Raw genomic sequence first — 23,140 nt, 5'->3', positions numbered from 1 at the left:
TTACTTAAGTATAACTTACATTTAAATTAATACAGGAGCTTTTGAATTTTCTGTTCTCCTCCTATTATTATAGTTATTTAATTTTATTTATGAAAACGGCCTCTGACTTCACCGGCCACTGTTTTCTTCACACCTATTTCCAAGAAGCACAAAGGAGACAGTCTCAGTGATGAAAGTACAAAGTGAATATAGTGATAGTTATTAGTAAACGGCAACGTTTTTTTTTTTTTTTTTTTTTTTTTTACTGCTGATGAAATAGACCAACCCCACCTACAGCTGGTGTTTTTCTTTTCTTTTTTCAAGTTACTAGACCATGTGGGCGTGGCTAAGAGACTATTAATGGGCGGAGCCTGAGGTGAGGTAATAGGTCAGGTGATAAGAGCGACAAGTTATGTGGCTGCGGCCGATAGTGTTGTTAGGCGTAGTAGGGAGCAGAGGACTAGTCAGAAGTATGGTAAGTGCGCAGTGCTTTATCAAATACTTGTCCTGCATGTTTTACCTTTGGTAGGAGGCGGTGATAAGACCTTTAGCCGGCAGCACGTTAGACCACATGTAGGTCACAGCCAGGGCTTTGCTGTTTTGGTTGCGGTGCAGCAGACAAATGCGTCCGACGTTGTCATGTCCGCCAGCGTTAGCTAGGAAACGCAGAGAAGCAAAACCCCTCGCGGTTATAAATCAGACATTTTGCAGACATTTTAGCAGGATATGAGGCGTTACCATAGCTCGATTATTCCACTAGAGCATTTTAAGCTTTGCACGTAACGGCAGCGTGACTCTGTTTTGTTGTTTGTATTGAATGAGTGTTTACAATATTCCGTTAGCGCTGCTGTAATCCTTGGTGGGGGAAAAAAACAACAAAAATTTTAGGATTATCTTTTAATCCTATTATTTTCTTCCTCGTTATTCAACGAAATGATCAGACACTGATGCCACCATTACCGCTGAGTAACAAATATTTCCGTTGAATCCGCTTTTTTTTTTTTCGTCTCGCACGACGAGGGTAAAAAAAAACGCATTTAATCGTGACACAAATGGGCCATAGTGCGCAGGAAATGTGTAGCGTTTGTAAACTCCATTTCACGGGAATATGATTCACCCTCTTACTTCATCGTCCACCCGCCCTTTACTCTAGAATTTAGACTTCAACCCTGACAATCCCATGTCTCTGGCTCCTGCGCGTTCCTGTTCCCTCACATGTGTGCAATTCATGTTTCAGTGTGCTCAGGCAGCGGGAGACTGGAAAAGCGCAAAGTCTATTTACGAGTTCTCTGCCAATGACATTGATGGGAACGAGGTGTCTCTGGAGAAATACAGGTGAAACATGTTTACTGTACTTAAGTTTCGGTCGCACATTTACGATAAATTCCCCCTTCTGATAGGAGTTGTTAAACAGGGTCTCATGTAAATTGGATTTCTGCTTCATCCTTAAAAGTAAATGTTTACATAACACATTTTTTGTTCGATCCATCCATTTTCTGACCGGCTTAATCCCTCATGGGGTCAAGGAATAATTTTTGTATTATTATTATTATTATTATTATTATTATTATTATTATTATTATTATTATTATTATTATTATTATTATTATTATTATTATTATTATTATTATTATTATTATTATTATTATTGCAAGGAATGACATTTGTTCTCTGCACTTTAACCCATCTCCTTGGAGCAGTGGGCTGCCACTGTGCAGAGCCAAGGGAGCAATCTGGGGTTAAGGGTCTTGCTCAGGGATCCAGAGAGGGAGTTGAGGCCAGAACCTCCAGGACACAAGTGCAATGCTCTAACCACCAGACATGGAATGATTAGAAAATGTAAGGGTTAAAAAAAAGTTAGGATGATTGGGGGAATTACTGTGATAACATGAAGCTAGTATTTTTACTTAACGTTGTTGTATTGTTTCTTCTAGCTATGAGCGATGGTTTAAAGCTGCTCATTTTGCAATGCCATGAAGTAAAATGAGCTCTTTACTGTATTCTGGGGCTGTGGGTGCCAGTATTTGGGGTTTAAGGATGCCAGCGATGTTGGATCATCCCTCTACTGGCATCTGAGTGTCATGAGTCCCTTGGTAGTTTTGCTCTAACACTTTTTTTTTTTCTTTTTCCTTTCTTTGCCCGCCTCCCCTCCCCTTGCAGAGGACATGTTTGCATCATTGTAAATGTAGCCTCTAAATGAGGAAAGACGAAGGTAAACTACACTCAGCTTGCGAAAATGCACGATTCGCTCGCTGAGAAAGGTTTACGTATCCTGGGCTTCCCATGCAACCAGTTTGGAGGGCAGGTAAAACTTTTAAATCTGATGTCGTCTCACTTATTCTGTTTAACATTATGTCTTATTAGCTTCTTTTTTTCTTTCTTGTCTGTGTGATTTAGGAACCGGGGACAGATGAACAGATTAAAGAGTTTGCCAAAGGTTACAATGCAGGCTTTGATCTTTTTAGTAAGATTGAAGTAAACGGTGACAATGCTCACCCTCTGTGGAAGTGGATGAAGGAACAGCCCCGTGGCAAAGGATTCTTGGGAAAGTGAGTCATTTTGTTTTTTTTTTATTATTTTTTCTCTGTGTAAAAGGTTTCACCCAAATGAATTACCCTGTCCAAAACAGGGGAGACCAACATGGTGCCCGCCAGCACCAAGTAACCATCAAGAACCACATTTGGTGCCCACGAGCCTGTTTCACAAAACACAATCACCAAAACTTTATTTTATTCTGTTACTCTTCTTGTGTAATCACACTTTCATGTATGTAGATTCAAAGGAGACTAACGATGCATGAAAAATGGACCAAAACTATGACAAATCCCTGCTCCTCAGTGCAAACAGCAGTGATTGGTCAGTTTTTTTACAGGCCTGCAGCTTTTTTTTTTTAATACCTCTTTTCTGAATAATGTATTGACTACTGTCAGGGTGGAAGGATGATTTTACCCAGTATAACAGTGTTTCTGAACAGCATCACCAACTATAGCTTCATATGTGTAGTTGGAGTTCCCTGCAAATATATATAAAGGTTGGATTGTAATTCATGTTTTCCTCTTCCACCCACAGTGGCATCAAGTGGAACTTCACTAAGGTATAGTTTGATAAAGCTGTCTTCAACCAAGCGTGTTTAACTCTTACTGAAACGGCTTAGGAAGTAACCTTGTTCTCTTTCCTCTGCAGTTTCTCATAGACAAGGAGGGGCAGGTGGTGAAGAGATATGGTCCCGCTGAAGATCCAGAGGTAGGTCACTACTTCATTTTTTTTTTGTGCATGGTATCACTAACATGATGTTGGAGCGCATAGCCGTGCATCTTGTAAAATCTCATCCCTTAAACATTAGTTTAGATGCGTGATGAAAGATGTCGAGCAATAAGCAGATCTGTCCACAGTGCAGCTATTTGAGACTAAAATGTTTCTCTTTGCAGGTGGTGGAGAAGGACTTGCCAGCGTACATGTAATACTGCTTTGTGTTGCTGTTTCCTGACCTCTCACGTGGACCTCCAAGGGTATCTGTGTGTGTGTATCTGGGCCAGTGACGGACCTGTCCGTAAACCCATCTTTGGGGTGGGCAGGGCCTGATGACCCCCATCGTGCAACTTATTTCCAGAGAGCATTCACTTGAAACCTTGTGAAGACCACCTGAGAGGCCATTTGCCAAACGACACAGCTTTCATCCCACTAAGAAGATCCATTCCATTATTATCCAGTATAAATGGCAGCACTCCACCCGTCCATCTTCTGAGTAAGAAGTAGTCCTGCTTGTTTTCAGCAAGTTGTGTGAACGCGAATGCCATCAATAAATTAGTACAGCTACTGATAATTTATAGTTTACTTAGCACTTATCGAAGTTTCTTCTTATGCTGGTAATTTATGGGATAAAATTACAAAATAATACAAGCAATAATAAAATGTTGTTCTGAACAATTGTATAGCGTTCGTGTTTCAATGTTTCCATATCTGTATATCCACATGTACACTTGTAGTGCTCCAGAAATTAGACAATGGCATCTGTCAGGTTTTCTGCAGGGCCTCATCTCTTAAAGTTAAATCTCTTAAAATGCATTATTTAGACCTTAAATCCTAATTGTCTTCAATTAAAATTGGTGGATTCTAGCTGTTCCCAGACTGTAACCAAGATAACATTCATGCGGAGCCAATGAACTTCCCAGACATTTACCCTTCTCTGGAAGTGATTCCACTCCTTAAACCAGTTTTAAGTGGGTGTAGGATTTAAAGCCTGAGCGTATCTTTGGTTTTTTTTCCACTAGCAATGCATTTTTTTTTTTTTTTTTTTTTTGTTACTTGAAAGTGTCTATATAGCAAGGGCTGGCTTAATCTCCCTGTTTCTGGATTCCTGGACTCCAGATTGGTTCTAAGGCCTCCTTTTTGGCAGGTATATTTGGAAACTGTAATCTAAAAGCCCGCTTTTGATTGGTTCGTTTTTTTTTTTTGTTTTTTTTTTATTGGGGAAATTGGTTGTAAGGAAGATAAACCCAACTCTGTAATGGGACATGTCATTAAGACATAAACTTTTTACAACCAGTTTTAACTATTAAATTCCAGATATGTCAAATATTTTTAAAGTTAATCTAGTCATTTGTGGTCAAATTAAATACTAACAATTTACTATTAAAAAAAATATATATTTGAAGTTTAATTCCCAGTTAAGTTAATTTTGACCCAGTCTTGTTGAATTATGAACGCTGACCTGAATGGTTTATGGCCCTTGTGACCTGTTGGACGTGTCCTTGGAATGATTTTGTAGGCTTGACTCTCCTGGGAAGGTTCACTACTGCTACGTTGTCAACAGTTCTTGATATTGACTCTTCACTGTGGTTTGCTGCTTTTCAAGCCTATACCCTGTTGTCAGACAGGTCCTATATTCGATTTATTATTTTTTTTTTTATTTTTTTTTTTTTTTGGATTATTTATTTTTCCCCTCAAAGTCTATATTTGTTTTGAAGGTGAATGTTTGATCTCAACAGTTTCTGCTTGACAAAAACAGGAAACAAATCTGTTATGGGACCAATAGTTTTCATAATGCTACATAGTCTTTATCAGCCTTTGGATTTAAATTAATTTAACACTTAATTTCTAATCGGATACTATTGGAGCTACACTTGACAACTGTCTAGTCGTTAACGCATGAAATGGAAAGACGCTTTAATGTAGACTGGTAAATCCCAGCAATATCGACATAACGCGGTTTGGGGAACTATTTGGACGATCATAGGTTAAAACATTTCAGGCCTCTGTTGGCCTCAGTGTCCAAAGTTAAACGGCATCGATTGCCTCCAAATGCATAAAGAAAAACGCGCCGTCGTCTGGAAATGTAGATCAGCCTATGGTGCAGGCGCTGTGTGAGGAGGATGACGCACATCAGCGGCGGAGATGATCAGCACCGCTGGCTCTGAGGATGACAGCCACGCTGCGAAAAAAAACAACAACACTCGGACCGGAGGGCTGTCGCTGGTCTGCGGCTGAACCGAGAAATAGCGAGTAAGATGAGATGCCCGGTCGTTTAGCGGCGGGGATCGCTGCTTCTCATTCCTTCTGAGGCAGACGGGGGGTGCGCGTCGTCACAAGCTGCCGTCCGGGACATGGACTCAGGGACTGCGGGAACCGGAGGTGATGGCAGCCCGACGGAGGCAGGGGCTGCCAGATCCAGTCTGCAACTTGATTTCGGGGACACCGGTACGTGTCGTAGCTTAGCTATATGCGTTCAATTAAGTAAAATCCCAAATTCCACAGAGGCATTTTGGGTTAAAAAAAAACCCACAAAAAACGTTACGTTGTGGCTGCTGAGCAAAAAAAAAAAAAAAAAAAAAAACAGTTTGTAGACATTTTGACCCCCAAAACCCTAAAATACGGCATTTCCTGAGCAAATGAATAAATAATTGCTTGATTGTATAACAGCGTCAATATTGAATTTACCGTAGCAGTAATTGTCGGTATAGCCCTATGCATGCCTGTGGTGTAGGTTTGTGGATGAGTACACACGGCCTGTTGTTGATCTATGAAATATGGGGCTGCTGTGCTGTCAGTGGAAACATGCACAAACTCTGCATGATAAATAGAATCAGTTTCCTTCTGTGACACCCAGCAGATCTGCCATTGCAGTTTTGTATCATCTCTCATATCTTTGTACATGTCAATCTGAAGGAGGCATTCAGTGGTATTAGACAATTCTAACATGAATCTCACTTTAATTTCCAGGAAGATAAATGATAAATCCACAGGCAAAGATTCCTTTAATGGGCACATGTGTGTTGTTGCGGGTGCATGCTGGTGCTGCATGCTTTTGTATACTTGATTATTTAATTTTAACAGATTACATCCACCTGCAGAGAGCTCTGGGGAATCTGTGTTCAGTGTTACATTTATGTCATAGCCACAGACCGCCATTTTCTCAGCTGATAAGAGACAGATTTAATCCTCTTTACTATGACACACGCTTATGCCCTCAAGGCGCACTTTAGAGCTCCCAAAATATGTTATTAACCCGTTATCGAGTTGAGCTGTAACTCATTTGCTTTCTGTTTTATGGCATAAACTTTGAAACTCAAGCGTCCTGCTGGTGACCCGTGCTCAACGCAAACATGAAAATAATGATGTCCTGGTTGGCTGTTTGCTGCTCAGCGACACATTTATTCTGCTCTGACCCTAATCCCACCGAGACTGTTTGTGCTCCTGCCCTATACACTCATTGTTCCAGCATTAATCTGCAGGTTACAGGTGTGGGTACTCTTGTGGGGATAAAAGAGGCTTTTCACGGCACGGCTTGCTCAAAGAAGAAACCAAGCAAATCAATCGAATTAATACTATTCACTTCATTTTATTCAAAATAATTGTATGAATATCATTTCTCGTGTATTTTTATGCAATTTATCCAGTTTTGGTATCTTATTGTGTACACTAAACCAATCTATTTGGAGGAATCTTCCCTTTGAAATTTTTTGCTGATATCGATGACAGCATTTTTTTTTTTTTTCAATAAATCTGGTAATATTAACAGCTGATAAAATCCTCTGTTGGGTTCTTAGCTGCAACAAAAAAATACCTTTTTTTCTGATGCTCTCCTGACAGAGCTCTCACTTCTCTTTCTCCTACTCCCTCTTTCTGCACTTTACCCAATGCCTGCAATACTACACAGTGACCTCTGTCACAGATCCTGATTAGTAATCATCCTTCTCAGTCGCTTATTGTCACCTTTAATATGAACCATTGTGAAATCCTCATTCGTAAGTCGCCTTGGATAAAAGCGTCTTCCAAATGCATAAACACACAGGATTTGGAATGAAATGTGTCTTGGATCACTTTGAGATTTGGTCGATGCAATCCTGGTCTGAATTGTTGGATCCGATGAAATTGCAGGTGTACCATTCTCTGAAAGAATTAAAAACAAATGCAAATGACTAAATTTTAACAATATTTTGTTTTTTTTAATGAATTTTCTAAAAAAAAATAAAAATAAATCATAAGCATAGACTTGAGGTCACGGCCTTGCCAAAGCCAAAGAAAAACTTTAGAATTTAGTTGAAACTTGATAGATCAGCACAAAGTAGTGCATGATTGAAAACTGGAAGGACATTTTTGCAAATAAAACTTGAAAAGTGTGGCATGAATTTGTATCCAGACACTTTCGGTTTATACGTTTTGTCTCTTGTGACATCTCTCTATCACCTTGTCCTGCACTTAGCTCCACTCATCTTCAGCTCTGCCCAGCTTACCTGCCTCTGCTGAAGTAAACACCATGTGTAATTGTGGGGCTGGTGCGTTCATGGTGATGTTGGGTGTTTATTGCATGCTGACCAGAGCTCTTTGTGCGACACGTTTGGATATATTTTAATTGGGACTTTTTATGACCTTTCAATGGTTACTGTCTTCTTGCAACAGTATTGTCAAGGCCTGATTTCTGGAGTGTGTCAATTACAGTTGTCCTATTAACAGATTCCCTGAGATGAGCGGCTGATTTTTGCAGCTCCTGCAAAGTTACTATGGGCCACTTGGCTGCTTATCTGATTATTGCTGAGAGCCCAGTATAGATGGACCACTATGTCTTGGTAGGTTTGAATTTGTGCTGCATCTTTTCCATTTTTAGATGATCAACAATACTCCCTGAGATGTCCGAAGCTTGCGCTTATCTACAACCGAGCGTTGCTTTGAGGTTCACTGCAACTTTCTCCCTGTCCTGTCTACTGTTTGCTCCTTAATGTTCCCTGATGAACCTCCGAGGCCTTCACAGAACAGCTGGATTTGTACTTAGATTAAATCACACTCAGGGAGATTATATTTACTATTTAGCTGACTGATAGAAATGAGTTCACTAAATTGTATTTACTTGTGTCACAGGAAAGCGACTATTTACAAATGCACTCCACTTTCTCCAGATCCTTATTTGTATAACCATGTGTCATGTTTCTTCTCACTTCCCTATTATTAGTATCAATATTTATTTCCAAGTTTCAGATACAGACTCGGAGATGTGTGCAGACCTACTGCTATATAAGCAAGTTGCATCAGTCTATGTGATGCTAACATTTGATCTGTGTAATGATTGTTTTTGCATCCACTGACCCAAGCTAACAAAGTCACTATTTCATTAAATTACTTTTGGCACACTGCCCTGCTTTAGTGTCATCTGCTTCAGTCTCTGTTGTGCTCATTTCTTTTGCCTTATCGCCTCATCAGCCTAGCTCTGTTAGGGACATTAACATTCCTCCTGGTAACCTATAAAAGCCTACAAATTAGCATAAAATATATCAAACAAATATCACTCTAGAATACACTGTGCTTTCTCTTTTTGATTAGCCTCCTCTTCCCATCCCATGGCCCCGCATACATACAGACAGCATCTAGATTGGTCTGTCGTGTCGGGTGGAAAGATCCTTTTTAATCCTTGAACGTGATTGGTTGCTGATGTGATCTGCCGTGCCAAGCCAATGACAGCTCGTAGATTAGGGAGGAAGTCAATCCAATAGAGTTTTACCTTGCCTGTACAATCTACAAATCTCATTGATCCAGAAATAGAAAAGAGAAGGCGTCAAGGCTGAGAAACAGAGTTTGCTTTTGGCTTCTTTTGCTCTAGCTTCTGCTCAGTTTTGGCTGGATCATCAAAATACTTTTGACCTGTAGGTGGTTAACTCTTCTGCTGGTGAGTTAAATTACTAATCTATCAAGAGCAAAGGTAACAAAAGATGGTAAATCGGCCCTTTCAGAGTTTAGTTATTATTCTGAGCTACTGCTGTGCGTATTTGCCATTAAATATCGCTTGTAGGAAATTATTACCTGTGGTGGTAAATGTTCACCTACATGGGAAGCCTCCTGTCCCTCTTTGTGATTGTTTAGTTTACGTGGGTGACATTCACCAACACCACAAGCTTGAATGCAGAGCCGCCATACCTCGATAAATAACGAATAATATTTAATAATGCATTGATGCAGGCACCTCTTGATCCGCCTTTCCTCTGTGTCTACAGATTCAACCCAGAGGGCTCAAATAACAGAGGTGAGAGGCTACTTCACATGATCCGCCTGCCCGTCTCGTCTGTCCTTTGGATCTAATGCTATCTTCTGTTTTGGATTCTTTTATAATTCATCTCAACCTTTTGGGACGTTAGAGGTTGTTTGCGCTGTCTTTGTCACGTTCACATTGGCTTTCCTCTGTATGCTCCTGGTTTTAGATGCCATCCTTGTTTGGAACAGAACCTTCTCGGGAGAAGAAGATCGGCCATAGGAGAGTAGATGCCCATGGAGAGACAACGTACAAAAAAGTGAGCTTTGATTTTATTTGTTCAACATTCTCCTGACGTTCATGCTTCTTTTCTTAGCTGCTTTTCACCTGCTCTCTCCACTCTCCACCTTCAGACCACCTCATCGGCCTTGAAAGGAGCCATCCAGCTGGGAATCGGATATACTGTTGGCAACCTCAGCTCCAAGCCTGAGAGAGATGTCCTCATGCAGGATTTCTATGTGGTGGAAAGCATCTTCTTTCCCAGGTTGGTGGGGGTGAGGGGGGTCACATAAATCGACATTGTCCTTTAATTTTCATCTTATATTAAATGCATTGGTCTTAATTGTCCCTTAAAGTGAAGGCAGCAACCTCACTCCGGCCCATCACTACCCAGACTTCAGGTTCAAAACCTATGCTCCCGTGGCCTTTCGCTACTTCAGGGAGCTGTTTGGGATCCGGCCAGACGACTACCTGGTGAGGTCTTTACCATCCACGATAATCCATATTACATACCGGCTTACATGCACCTATATATCTGTGTATCCTTTTGAAGTTAGGCAACAGTATTACAGTATGTTAGAGAAGTATTCAAACACCCTTTTTTCATTTTACAATGTAACAATTAAATAGTTAAATATACTTAATTCGGATTTTATGTAAAGTGGAAGTTTAGTGGTTTTTGAAAATTTCTGGCAAATAAAAACTTTTGTATTAAGCCCTTATATTAAGATCCCTCAAACCATCCAACCGTTTTCTAACGCGTGTATCCCTTGTGTGTTGTATATTCACCCACCTGTATATAATTTGATCTCAATATAAATATGGCTGTTCTGTCAAACGTTTCTTAGAGAATATTGATAAACAAACAGCATTACGAAAACATTTAGGGTTGTCAGATTAGATTATAAAACAATTATTCAAAGCTATAAACAACACTACAACACACTATTCAATCAATCATCTAAAAATAGAGATAGTATGATACAACTATGTACCTATAGCAAGACATGACTATTCACCTAAACTGACAGGCTGCTCAAGAGCAGGGGAGCTGCAGAGATCCCCAGCTCAGGTGGAAAGATTTGTTCATAGGGCAAGTATTATTGGCCTTTGTGAAGGAGCGGCAAGAAGGAAGTCATTGTTTAAAAAAAAGCCGTAAGGAGTGAACTGAAAGTCCTGCTTGGATTTATGTCCTCTTCAAGTCGTGTAAGTAACATAGCAAACATGTTGGAGAAGGTAGTTGAACTTTTTGCCTTTGGTCAGAGTTCATAGGAAGACATGTGAAGAAAAGTACAAAGGAATCCCAAAAGAAAACCCATTAAAGACAGAAAAAGACTTGAAACTGTTCGTGCAAAACAGCGGTGAAGTCACGCATACAGCCATGGTTTAGACCAGGCCTAAATCCAATAGAGAATCTTTGATGAGATTATAAAAGTAGAATAAGTAAGAAGGCTGTAGACATGCAAAGCTGAAGACGATAAGACCGAAGGGTTTGTGACAAAGTATTGACTGAATACATCTACAAGGCACTATGTAATTTGTCATTCTGTTTAGTGTTTAATAGAAAATCTGATAAAAGTGGCCAAAACCTGCTCTTCATTAGCAGAAAAAATATTAAGATATAAAAGATAAAAATATTAAATACTATACTATACTAAACAATCAATGCCTTTAAAGTTCCATCTGTAACTATTCAGTAAAACAAATCTAACTAGAGGCTGACCTTTCAGAGTCTACGTGTACATTCAAACATTTTCCCATGGAAACCTTCAGTGCCGTAGTTTTGCACAAGCCTTTGAGTATCATGAATGTCATGGTGGCCTTGTGTCCACGCGGTGACAGCCACATGTTTAAGCATCCGGTCTTTGCCAAAAGAGGATTAGCAGAGAAAAGCTTTCCTTTTAACTCCCAAGTCGTGACAGCAGATGGCCCACGTATTGTCTTCTTGTTGTTCCTTTGCCCATTGAGTAGAAGTTTAATCTCGTGTTTTCTGATGAATACAAACTGAATTATTTGGCAAACTGCTTGTATAATCACCTTTTGTCACGTCTTAGTTCAAGTCTCAAGTCCCTTACAATAATAATGACAATAATAATCACCTTCATTTGTCATTGCAATGTACATTGCAATGAAATTTGTCCTCTGCACATAACCCATCCTTTGGGGAGTAGAGGGCTGCTGCTGTGCAGTGCCTGGGGAGCATTCTGGGACTAAGGATATTGCTCAGGGACCCAAAGTGGCAGTTGTGGTATTCAAACTGGGGAACATGCGCTCCTTCCAGGAAGATATTCAAAGTAAATACGGGTGCTTTGGTGCCTTTTTTGCTAATGTGACCGGACAATTGTAACAGCTTCATGTTACTCTGCATCCTGTAGACCAAAACACCCTCTGATGAAAGTAAATTGGTAAGCAAGATAAGGAACAATCCGGGAACCCCCAAGGCTCAAGTCTGCTGCAAAAAGCTGCTGAAATACTGGAGTTGTTGTCCATGGTAAACCAAGCTTAGACTGAGAAAAAGAAATAAGACCAATCAAGAAGAAGCCCGTTCTCTAAAATCATATAAACTGAAACTTGTAGCTGCCCACACTGACAGACCAAATGTCTTTTTGAGCAAAGGTGTGGTGGTCAGAGAAGACAAAAATGGAGATATTTGACCATAATGTTTCCTCCATGTTTGGAGAAGTCAAAGTGAAGCAGTTAAGCCCAATAACCTTGCAGCATCTGTCAAGCATGGAGGTGGAAGAATCATGGCATGGGGCTGCTTTGCTGCCAGTGGTACTGGTACATGGCATCAAGTGAATGTGATAACAAAGGAGGACGACTTGCTGCAAATGGTTCAACTGCTTCTTAGATCATCAGTAGGTGGGTTCTCTTTGGAAACAGCCAGGTATTTCAGTTAGATAAAGAGAATCAAAACACATAAAAACTGCTTTTGTATTAGAAAAAAGCTGGTCAGCAAGACCTCAAGTGTAGAAAATAAGAGGACTATGCTTAAAAATCCAGTAGGTTCCAGGCAACAAACCAATTTAAATGAATTCTATCATTTTGGCTAAGAAGATTAGTCAGGTATCTCACCAGAATTTAAACCTTGAGTGAGTTAATCTCTGAAAAACGGGGTGGTTGTGATGCAACTTCCTAAGAGACCTTTAATTAAACATTAGGAGGGATGCAAGTACGGGTTTTGACCACAGTAAGGATAAAACAAAATCTACAGTAAATATGTAAACACATTTGCAGCCAGCTCATGTTCTTTACATTTATGGAACATGTACATTGTTTTATTATACACCCATTATAAAAGGCCACAATACATGACATTCATAGCCATGATGAGTGTATGTAAACTTCTGACAGCAGCAGTAATACTTTAATATGAGCTGTTTTATATATTAAGTTCTTTAAAGCAAAACTTCATGTGTGTCTTTGTTACATGAAGGACTTCCTAGTGTTTTAATGATTTATTTAGTCTTTTGATCAGTTGTATAGAAATGTTGCATTTATCCTTTTCAAATTGAAAAGGATAAGTTATGAATCTAAAGCAGCCAAAGCCGTTGTGGTAATATTTTCAGATGCCGTAAATCCAAGCGGCAGACTTGGCAGGTGGAATTTTAATCTGTTTGTCCTCTGTCTCTCCGTCTAGTACTCGCTGTGTAATGAACCACTGATTGAGCTGAGCAATCCGGGAGCGAGCGGCTCCATTTTTTATGTGACCAGTGACGACGAGTTTATCATCAAAACAGTGCTGCACAAAGAGGCGGAATTTCTGCAAAAATTGCTTCCTGGATATTATATGGTAAGAAAATAAGAATAAACTATTTTTTTTTTTACTGTGTAGGGTATCTAATATTTGGCTTTAGGAAAATAAAAACAGGTGCATTGCCATGAAAACGTAGCTGTCCCCTTGCAGATTTTTTCCCTCCCTTCACTTATTTGTCCCGCTTGAATGTTTTGTGTCATCAACAAAATTTCAATATCAGAATGAGATATCTGAGTAAATACAAAAAAGGAGTTTTCGAATGACAGCTTCATTTATGAAGGGGAAAAAGGTTATCTAAACAAATCTGGAACAAACTAGAAAATACCCCACCCCCTTATTAATTGCATTTTTTGGTTATTTTTCATCAGCCACACGTAGGCCTCAATCATGTCTTACATTTAGAAAAAATACCTGTCTGACAACATATAGTAGGTTATAAGATCAACATGCCAGACATTATTCCCCGCCTGCACTGAAGACATTCAAGAACAATGACATTTACCAGTCCAGAAAGGGTTGTAAGCTATTTTCATGTCGTACTCCAACAAATTACAGTGAGAGACATGATGTACAAATGGAAAAAAAAACATGAAACATGAAGTGCTAAGCATTCCCATGAGCAGCCAGGCTACCAAAATTCCTCCAAGAGTTCCTCTATGACTCATCCAAGAGGTTATAAAAGCACCCCAGACCTCACTTACTTCAGATAGGGGCAAGGGACTGTATAGGAGTCTGATTGGATCCTAAACTTGCGGTGTAGTCTACAGAAATCAGGCTGAATTATGTGAATGAAACCCGTAGGAAAATGAGCTAGCCAATGCTGATAAAAGAAAACACAAAGGCCATCTAATATTCACAGAAAAAGAAGATCTCGATGATCCCAACGAAGTTTTGGAAAAGTGCTCTGCGGACTGATGAGACAAAAGGTGAATGTGTGCATCCCATTACACCTGGAGTAAAACTAACAGCATTTCAGACATAGCTAAAGTCAAACACGGTGGAGGTAGTGTGATGGTCTGGTGCTGGTTAGCTGCTTCAGGACCTGTACAGCTAGTTACTACACTGGGCCAGGTTGGTTTGCATAGATTTTTCCCCTTGATAAATAAAGGCATCATTCGTAAACTGCAATTTGCATAGTCTGATATCAAAATGTGTTTCATAGCATCTAAGTGTGATAAACAACCAAAAACAGAAGAAATCTGTAATGAAGCAAACACTTCTTCATAGCAATTTAAAATCACCACTGAATGTCTAAGAGCAGCGGTGATAGTGAGCTGTTTGTGTACATGGCCTCATACCTAAGAGGGGCAGTGCAACCGAATCTTCCAGCCATGCTTATCCTCTTTATCCACCCCCTGGTGCTGGCTCTCTGTCAGCTGTGACGTCAACAGGTGACTTTCGGATAGGTCGGAGCTCACAGACGACATTAGTTCTCTGTGAGGAGTTAAGCACGCACACAGGCTGGGGTGCCGCGGCCCGATGAGGTCACGCTGCCTGGCAGGTGCAAGCTTCAATTGCACACGAGCCCGTTTACCCCTAATCCTCTTTGTTTCCTTTCTCTCCGTCTGCATCCTTCAATCCGTCAACCAGAACCTGAACCAGAACCCCCGCACTTTGCTGCCAAAGTTCTTCGGCCTCTACTGCGTCCAGTGTGGCGGCAAGAACATCCGAATGATTGTGATGAACAATATACTGCCACGCTCGGTTCGCATGCACCTCAAGTTTGACCTGAAGGGCTCGACGTACAAGAGGCAAGCATCCAAGAAGGAGAGAGAGAAGTCCAAGCCCACGTTTAAAGACCTGGACTTTCTGAGTGACGTCCCTGAGGGCCTCACTTTGGATCAGGAAACGTACAACGCTCTGGTCAAAACGCTGCAGAGAGACTGCCTGGTGAGAACAAAGGCAACAAAGAATGGGAGAAAAAGAAGCCGATGTTTGAATTCACATTAAACATTTTCATTTTTGTAAGAAAAACATGTCAAAATCTTTTGTTTCATTGTAGGTTCTGGAGAGTTTTAAGATTATGGATTACAGTTTGCTGCTTGGCGTCCACAACAAAAGCCTAGCAGAGAAAGAACACCAGTCCCAGAGCTCACCAGCAGGAGGCGGCGATGAGAAGAAGCCCACAGGACAGAGGGCCCTGTATTCCACTGCAATAGAGTCCATACAGGGGGGGTCCACATGCAGGGACACGCTGGAGCAGGATGACACGTAAGTCCCTATTTCACAATATACACCATTATCCTCATTTAGCAGTTAAACCTGATACCAAGTTGTTTTTCCTGTCTAGTATGGGAGGTATCCCAGCAGTGGGAAGTAAGGGAGAGCGCCTCCTGCTGTTCATTGGGATTATTGACATTCTACAGTCCTACAGGTAGGGAATGAGCTTATTTGTTTCGTTTGAATTACTCTGCATTACAAAACATTGAAAAAAGTATTTAGTTTGAAAGGGCAAAATCATGGTCCGGAGTTTATTATGTATCCCAGTTGTGTCTAAAGTCGTTACTCTAATGTTGGCATCCTGTATTTTTTTTATTTTTCTCTGGTTCAACACAGCTTAATTCAGTGAATGGCTCATTAGCGGGTTTCAACAGAACTTGAATCTGTTTTGTTGAAGGTGGAATGCATTTCATATATACAGGATTACATATATACAGGATGCTACATCGGGGGGTTATATATAACCCCCGATGTAGCATTTAACCTTTGCTGCATCTCCATTCTGAGGATGTGTGCCTCACCAGCGCCCTGTTGCCTTGTCAGCTTCTCAGTGTTTTTTTTAGAGACAAACTCCAACTTGTCACCAGCACAAATGTTTCACTTCACAAGTTTTTGACTGTGAGCCTAAGGATTCAGTCAAAACCTTCAAAATTAACCAATTAGGAATCAGTTTTAACATAGAAAGAAAATCTAAATCAAATTCCCAGCTGAACCTTTGTGCGTCAATACTTGACTTAAGTACTCATGTACACATATTGCATGTATGCAAACATTTTTTTAGAAATTGCACAAAAATGGTCAATAATGACTTACACCTTTAAATTATACTCAGTGTAACCAACTGCTTTTAAAATTATATTCTCTGGGTTATCCAATCTCAGTATAAATCTAGCCATCACATCAAGACCAAGGAACATAGCAGACATGTTAGGACTTATCACAGAGCACTGTTCAATTTCTCATCTGAAAATAGAGAGAGTATGACACAACAAACACACCAAAAGATGACCGTCCAAAATTAGCTGACATGTCATGTAAGGAGAGCATTACTAAGAAATCAGTGAGAAGTCTTGTGTTAGCTTTCCATAAGCTTCAGAGAGATCTATAGCTAAGGGGAATGAACCTGGTCAGCTGGACAGCTATTAGTAATAAATGTGGCCTTTATTAGCTCTTAGCTCTTTCCCACCAATGCGGTTCGGAGCCCATTCTGGTTCCTGAACCTATTTTCGAACAGCTGTCACGTGTTTTCACAGGAAAATAGAGGATTCACAGCACAAACTGCAGTTCAGTTTGAGCACCACAGGACAGTTGTGAGCGGGTCAAACTGACGACAACGAAACAACGAGCATGTTGTTTCATTGAGTGCTAGAAGAAAGGGATAGGGCGAGTGTTTAAAAGAAAGCCATGAGACTTAAAGCAGTTTGCCAGCAGTCATAAAGAGGTCATCCTAACTGTTTGGAAGATGGCAATGTGGTCAGATGGACTTGAAATTTTCAGCCCTAAACATACAGCCAGAGCTAAAATAAAAGTAATTTAGATCAAATCAATATCAAAGGTTAAAAAGTTCTAGTCAAAGTCCAGACCTAAGTCTTATTGAGTAATCCTTGAAAGACTTAACATTTGATGCTCATAGATGCTCTCCAGTCTCCACCCAATCAGAGTGAGCCTGAGCTAGCTTGCAAAGAAGAATGGGCAAAGGTTTCGTGCCTCTAGATGTACAAAGCCAGTTCAGACATACCCCAAAAGACCTGAAGCTGCAACTGCAGCAACCGGAGGTTCTACAAAGTCCTGAGCCACATTTTCAGGATTTCTATTTTGAAAAAAAAAAAAACCAACACAACAACTGAAAACCTCCTATCATTTCTGTTCACCTACAATTAAATTCTTGTTCGTAACAAGATTGTATGAATAACTCTGCAATGCACTGCAAATAGCACTGTGATGATGTAAGGAGATGGCGGGGACCAAATGATAAACTATTCTTTCAAATATAATTTCAAATGCACCTATGCAAGTCTGTAATTAAATTTAATTGTCTTGTCTGACAGAATGATTAAAAAACTGGAGCACTCTTGGAAGTCTCTCATCCACGATGGAGTAAGTCGCTTCCATGTGGCTGCTTTTCATTTTCTTTATTTAAGTACATCAATCCACATTAAGCTGTGTATTCATACAAACTAATTAACCGTGTTAAGTCTATCCATTGCCATTGTTTTTGGAAACCCGGGCCTAATTATGAACACCGCTGTCTCTTATTGAATCACAGGACACAGTGTCGGTCCACAGGCCTAGTTTCTATGCAGAGAGGTTCTTCAGGTTCTGCAGCACAGTTGTCTTCAGGAAAAGCTGCTGTGAGTTCAACATTTTAAACTGTTTATATATTTATGCATCTTTCTGATTACTGATACGAGCATCTGGCATTCTGGGAAGGTTTCGAGGTCAACCATGTTCTCCTTTTCCAGCGTTACGGCCATCTCCATCTAAAAGAGGCCGAGGGGCTCTCTCTGCATCCAAGTACAGTGCTGGAGCTGGAGCAGCTGGGCAGCGCCCGTCACTGACCGATGAAAGGCAGGAAAACCTAGAGAACTTGGAGAACCTCAGAGGAGGCCGCAGCTTTTCTATACTGGAAGAGAATGGTAGGCTATCCTGGAAACTCCTCCGAAACGGAAATAGGAGCCATGACATGTAATGCAGTAGTAGTAAATATACAAAAATAATGTCCATGTTTTTTTATTTTATTGCCTCAATGCATTAAATCTCTCAGCTTTGATTACTTTCAACCCCAATGGTCTACTGCTGGGTGTTTAGCTGACATACAGAGAGAATTTTAAGGTATCTGTGAGGATGCAGAAGCACTATAGAAATGAAAACCGTAAAAACCAAACCAGATTTCGTAAGAAAAAAAAAAAACTTGACTACAAATTGAGTCATGACACGGATGGCATATTATTCTAGAACCTTTAATGATACGTTTGGAGCATTGCTGGACACCCAGGGTTCCATCAGTTTTACCCGTCTGACTCAGGCTGGCACATTCAGGTGAAAGGAAGATCAGGATGTTCAAGAACAAGTCAGCTTCAAGCACATCATAAACTGTGGGACACCAAATGATTTCTGGAGAAAAAAACCCTGACAATGACCAGACAAGACAAAGATTGATGTGTTTGACCACAATGACCAAAAGTGTGTTTGGATGAGTCGAGGTGAGGTTTTCAAACTAGAGATGATTTGCCTACCTGTAAAACGTGGTGGGGGCAGAATCACGATGGCCGTTTGTTTTGGTTCCAGTGATACTGCTGTATTGGAAAAAGGGGAATGGAACGATGACGATCAGATCTTTTAACTTCGCCACAAATAAACAACTAGCCTGAACACAATTGGCTATTCAAACTGGACAATGATTCAAAACACACACTGCAACTAAGATTTGGAATGAATAAAGCAGGCTGACATTATACTTCCAACCAGAAATGTATATACAGCTCCACGTGCGACTTTAAGGGTTTTAATAAAGACATTTGAAGAAATAACCTTTTTTTTTGTCTTGCACATTACGATATTAACATTGCATTTGCCGGCGCTCAGGTAAAGAGCCTCCCTGCACTCCACCATCCTTTGAAGATGCGACGACGGCGTCTATTGCAACCACTCTGTCATCTAACAACTCTTTACCAACAACCCCATTCGATACTCCAGAACACCCACGCTGCAGAAGACAAACCCATTCACCAAACGTAGTCAGGTCAGACATATTGTGCTTGCATGCCATCAATTGGATTGCATGAGACCTATTCACCGTAAATGTGCCCTCATGCCATGTGTTATATCTCTTATATCTACAAAGATCCCAAAAAGAGCCGATGGAGGTTCACGGCGAACGTCAGGACACTATAACTGTGGAAGTGGAGTTGAGGTATGCACACGACCAAAATAATCCCGTTCCAGTATAATGCACTCAGCTATGTTTGTCGTATTTCATCCGTTTCATTTGTGTCTTCCCCATACAGCAAGATCCCAGATAGCACGGAGCTCACACAGAGGACAGAAATCACGTCTTCCAGCCAACAGTCACTCAGTCACCAGACTCGTAAAGTGGCTTCATCCACCCCCAATTCGACGTGTTCATCCTCTGCACATTCCTCCGCTACCCTCCCTCCTTCCTTTGCGTCATCCTCCTCCTCTGCTCAATGTGTTGCCCAGTCCTCTGCCACACTCACCTCCTCCATCCGTCCATCCACCAAACCCCTCACCTCTCCGGGGGCTGCTCAGTCTCTCTCCTCTCTAGTCTCTGGTTCAGCTGCAAAACCTGTTCAGCTCACCGGTCTGTCTCCGAACGCCTCCGCCCTCACTCCCGCCTCCGCGTTCACTCCCATTCACCCCGCATCCGCCGGCCCCTCTCAGCATCTTCCATCAACACCTCCCTCCTCTGCCCCTTCAAGCCCCCAGTTGCCTCAGGAAGCGCCGCGCACGGCGCAAAAGCAGCTTTCGGTGTCCAGCTGCCACAGCTCGTTGGACGGGGAGGTGCAGGTGTCCGACATTTACTTTGTAAGTTCCCAAAGCAGCTGTTTCTATTTTTGATTTTTTTTCATCGAACAATTTGAAAGAAATGGATCAGGAATTAAAACGAACCAAAATCAGCCGAGGGGTCACGATCATGTGTAGTTCTAAATAAGCTGAGACCAGGTAGTAAAGATAACTTGCTTTCTGTTTCTGTACGAACTACTGGATCTTTTGCAGTGGTCCAGTCAGGATAGCGTGGTAGAGTTATGATGGTGAGAAGGTCTCTGTGTGCACGCACTATGGGAGCTGTCCTTCCTGCTTTATTTCTGAAGCCTAATATCTGACAAAAATGGCCTGTTGTCCTGCTTGTAACTTATATCACCAAAAAAATAAGCTGCACAGCATGAAGTCTGTCCATCAATCTGCTTCGACTCGTTCAGTCATTGTCACTTTGTCTTGTCTTGACTTGATTTTATTCACATTCGTTCTGCATTTCCTCTTCTTCCCCCTCCCTCCCCCGTATGAACTTGTAACCATTTCACATCCCTCATGTGTTCATCTGTGTGTTCATCCATCAGTACGCAGATGGAAGATACTGGGTGTACTCTCCAGTTCTTGGCCGTCGTAAGCTTAACTCTAGTTCAAGTTACAACGTAAGTCACTAGCTGGGTAGCTACAGTAGCCTGACAGAGTGGGAGATGTAGCGCTGTTGCCAGCCGTATAGCAGTGGGTCCATCGCATCCACTGCTGTTATGATTCTGCAGATAATATGGTCAAAACAGAGCATCGTTTTCATGCGATATTTTTTGCTGACGGCTGCCAAAAAAATGCAACACTTGTGAAAACTGCTGCCTCTTCATTTCCCACCATCGTCCATAAGCTGTTTTTTTTTTTTTTGTTTTGGTAACATATCCACTGAATGCGTAGTGAGTTGATGGTAGCTTGAACTGGCTCTTAGTGACCCCTTAATACTTTTACTCTGTAACTGAGAAGCTGTGTTGATTCCTAATCTTCTGGTGTGAGGAACTGTCTGATTAATAAAGTTGCACTGTGTAAATTGTGACGCCCATGAAAGTAGGGTTACCAAATATTTAGGAAAAATACTATGGATTTAAACAGTTCAAGATTTACTTGGACCAGATTCTGTTAAAAGGAGTTACATCGAGTAGAAAACTCTTTTGGTGCCTTTATTTGCATACATTAAAACAAGTTGCTACAAGCGGCTGGAGCCCATCCAGCACAAAGCAAACTCCTACTTTATTAAAACAGCTCCAATCTCAAGAATGACACAGAGTTTTATACCAATATTATTTTATTAACTTTTAGGCCCTTTTTATGTTTGCTGTTTACACAAAAGTTAATATTAATTTTGATAAAAAATGTAAAAGGTAAGAAGCAGTTCACCAAATGTGATCTTCTATAAAGAAATTCCAATGAGAGGAACCAGTAATGAAAATAAAGCGGTTTAAAAAGCATAAAATGTAACAACAGTTTAAGTGAACAATATTTTATAGATCTTTATATTACCATACATTTATAACAGACAGTTATTCTGACGTGATTCATACAGGAAGATCATTGGTCCTGCACCACTTCCTACCTCCATTTCCCGCCAGAATAAATTGTTGCTACTGTCCCAATGACCTTCCTAATGAGCTTGTGGCAAATATTTAAATGTTTATAGAATAGCGTTTGCCTACCAGCATGTTTTTATAGGACAATAGAAATCCGCTATGAGCATAACTCCGGGCAAACTAGCCTCCAGCATCAGCCTCTGGGGCCAGCTAATCTGAATTTATTCTAAATAGAGAAACCGAGAGAGTTATTAACCTTTTAGCAGTACCTGCCTTCAAAAATCCCAAACTATTTATTTGAGAAAATTCACTGTTTTTTGAAGTAACTAAACTGATTGGAGTGGACTGATCTGCTTGAATGTCATTTGAACACAAGGAAGTGAAATCACCATTTGACTCCCGCTTACAAATTTGCACAGTGCAGCTTTATTGTGGTACATGTATATAGTCTGTTTTCATATTTATTTATTTTTTCCAGCAAATCACCTAAATTATCTTTTTTTTCTTGTTTTCTTGCCCCCCCCTTGCTGGTTATTTCTTATAACCACAGACTCAGGAGGACCAGAGCTGTGTTTTCTCTCCTTTTCACTGCAGCTCAGAGTCCAGAAGAGGCTCAGATGTGGAAAGTGAAACAGTAAGTCCACTCATGATTTATAGGAATCTCTAAAAGTACCAGATGAATTGATTTATGCGTTACCGGTAACTTTGCTCCTGAATTTGATATTAATCATCTCTATTTCTCCTTCAGTAATTTCCGTCGAAGACAGCAACAGTGGGTGGGGCCAGAGGCTTTCTCCGCGCGCACACACAAAAGCTGGGAGGATTTAATGATAAAGGCAGCAGGACACTGATGATTTACTGCGGGCTGCTGAAGCTGCATGTAGGAGTCTGCTTTGCTGTACAGTAGATCTTGTTATCAGGCATTCGGCTGAAAGAGTGCAGCTCTGCATTATGCATGCAAACCAATGCAGAGACAGATTTACTACTAATATGATGGTAGACTATATGTAGCCGCGATCTGGACAGTTCGCCGATACTGAAGTGGAGAATCATGAATCCTGACAATCAGCTTAGTGGCAGTGGATGATTTTGGTGTTTGTGATGAAGCGTCGTCTTATGACATGGTAATCATGTTCAAGGTTCAAACACAGATTTAACACCAACCACATGCCGTACATATAGTATCAATGAATTTCAACCGGAATCAGATCTTTCTAAAAATGCAAAAAAAAAAAAAAAAAAAAATACACATATATCACGAGTTTGGTTGCAGAGGAAGCAGCCTAAGCAAGGTGGATCCAACATTCCTTTCCCCCGCTCTGCCTATGCAATATGTGTTATTGATTCCTCCTATTGACTCTCTTGTAATTAGCC

General features: G+C 40.7%; 2 protein-coding genes across 5 annotated transcripts; both read left to right on the top strand.

Moving 5' to 3' along the window:
• The first annotated feature begins 341 nt into the window (after positions 1–341).
• On the top strand, positions 342–3,909 carry LOC105934224 (phospholipid hydroperoxide glutathione peroxidase). Its single transcript, XM_012874119.3, has 7 exons — positions 342–454; positions 1,217–1,314; positions 2,140–2,284; positions 2,377–2,528; positions 3,049–3,073; positions 3,163–3,222; positions 3,408–3,909. Exons 1-7 carry the CDS (start codon positions 392–394, stop codon positions 3,438–3,440), a joined length of 576 nt encoding a protein of 191 aa, XP_012729573.2. The 5' UTR covers positions 342–391; the 3' UTR covers positions 3,441–3,909.
• Positions 3,910–5,260: 1,351 nt separating this feature from the next.
• LOC105934225 (phosphatidylinositol 4-phosphate 5-kinase type-1 gamma) lies at positions 5,261–23,011 on the top strand. 4 transcript variants are annotated; one of them, XM_012874120.3, is made up of 18 exons: positions 5,262–5,676; positions 9,462–9,490; positions 9,666–9,755; positions 9,850–9,980; positions 10,072–10,189; positions 13,356–13,508; positions 15,063–15,362; positions 15,475–15,683; positions 15,763–15,846; positions 17,741–17,789; positions 17,959–18,043; positions 18,155–18,328; positions 19,278–19,434; positions 19,537–19,605; positions 19,700–20,237; positions 20,771–20,845; positions 22,317–22,400; positions 22,515–23,011. In XM_012874120.3, exons 1-18 carry the CDS (start codon positions 5,583–5,585, stop codon positions 22,515–22,517), a joined length of 2,442 nt encoding a protein of 813 aa, XP_012729574.2. In that variant the 5' UTR covers positions 5,262–5,582; the 3' UTR covers positions 22,518–23,011. The 4 variants fall into 4 exon arrangements, with proteins under 4 accessions (XP_035993931.1, XP_012729574.2, XP_012729575.2 ...); XM_012874122.3 differs by lacking the exon at positions 5,262–5,676 and adding an exon at positions 8,994–9,136; XM_036138038.1 differs by lacking the exons at positions 20,771–20,845; positions 22,515–23,011 and adding an exon at positions 20,430–20,464 and having other exon boundaries at positions 5,261–5,676; positions 22,317–22,379.
• The last annotated feature ends 129 nt before the right edge of the window (positions 23,012–23,140 follow it).

This window comes from Fundulus heteroclitus, chromosome 6 (genome assembly GCF_011125445.2).
Source record: "Fundulus heteroclitus isolate FHET01 chromosome 6, MU-UCD_Fhet_4.1, whole genome shotgun sequence".
NCBI lineage: Eukaryota > Metazoa > Chordata > Actinopteri > Cyprinodontiformes > Fundulidae > Fundulus > Fundulus heteroclitus.
The sequence above is the reverse complement of the archived record's forward strand: the minus strand, read 5'-3'. Positions and strand labels throughout refer to the sequence as shown.

Excerpts from the sequence above, each read along its gene's own strand:
- LOC105934225 (XM_012874120.3), top strand. The coding sequence starts at position 5,583 with ATGGACTCAGGGACTGCGGGAACCGGAGGTGATGGCAGCCCGACGGAG. Across the intron at positions 5,677-9,461 it reads ACTTGATTTCGGGGACACCG|ATTCAACCCAGAGGGCTCAA; the intron begins GTACGTGTCGTA and ends CTGTGTCTACAG. Across the intron at positions 9,491-9,665 it reads AGAGGGCTCAAATAACAGAG|ATGCCATCCTTGTTTGGAAC; the intron begins GTGAGAGGCTAC and ends TCCTGGTTTTAG.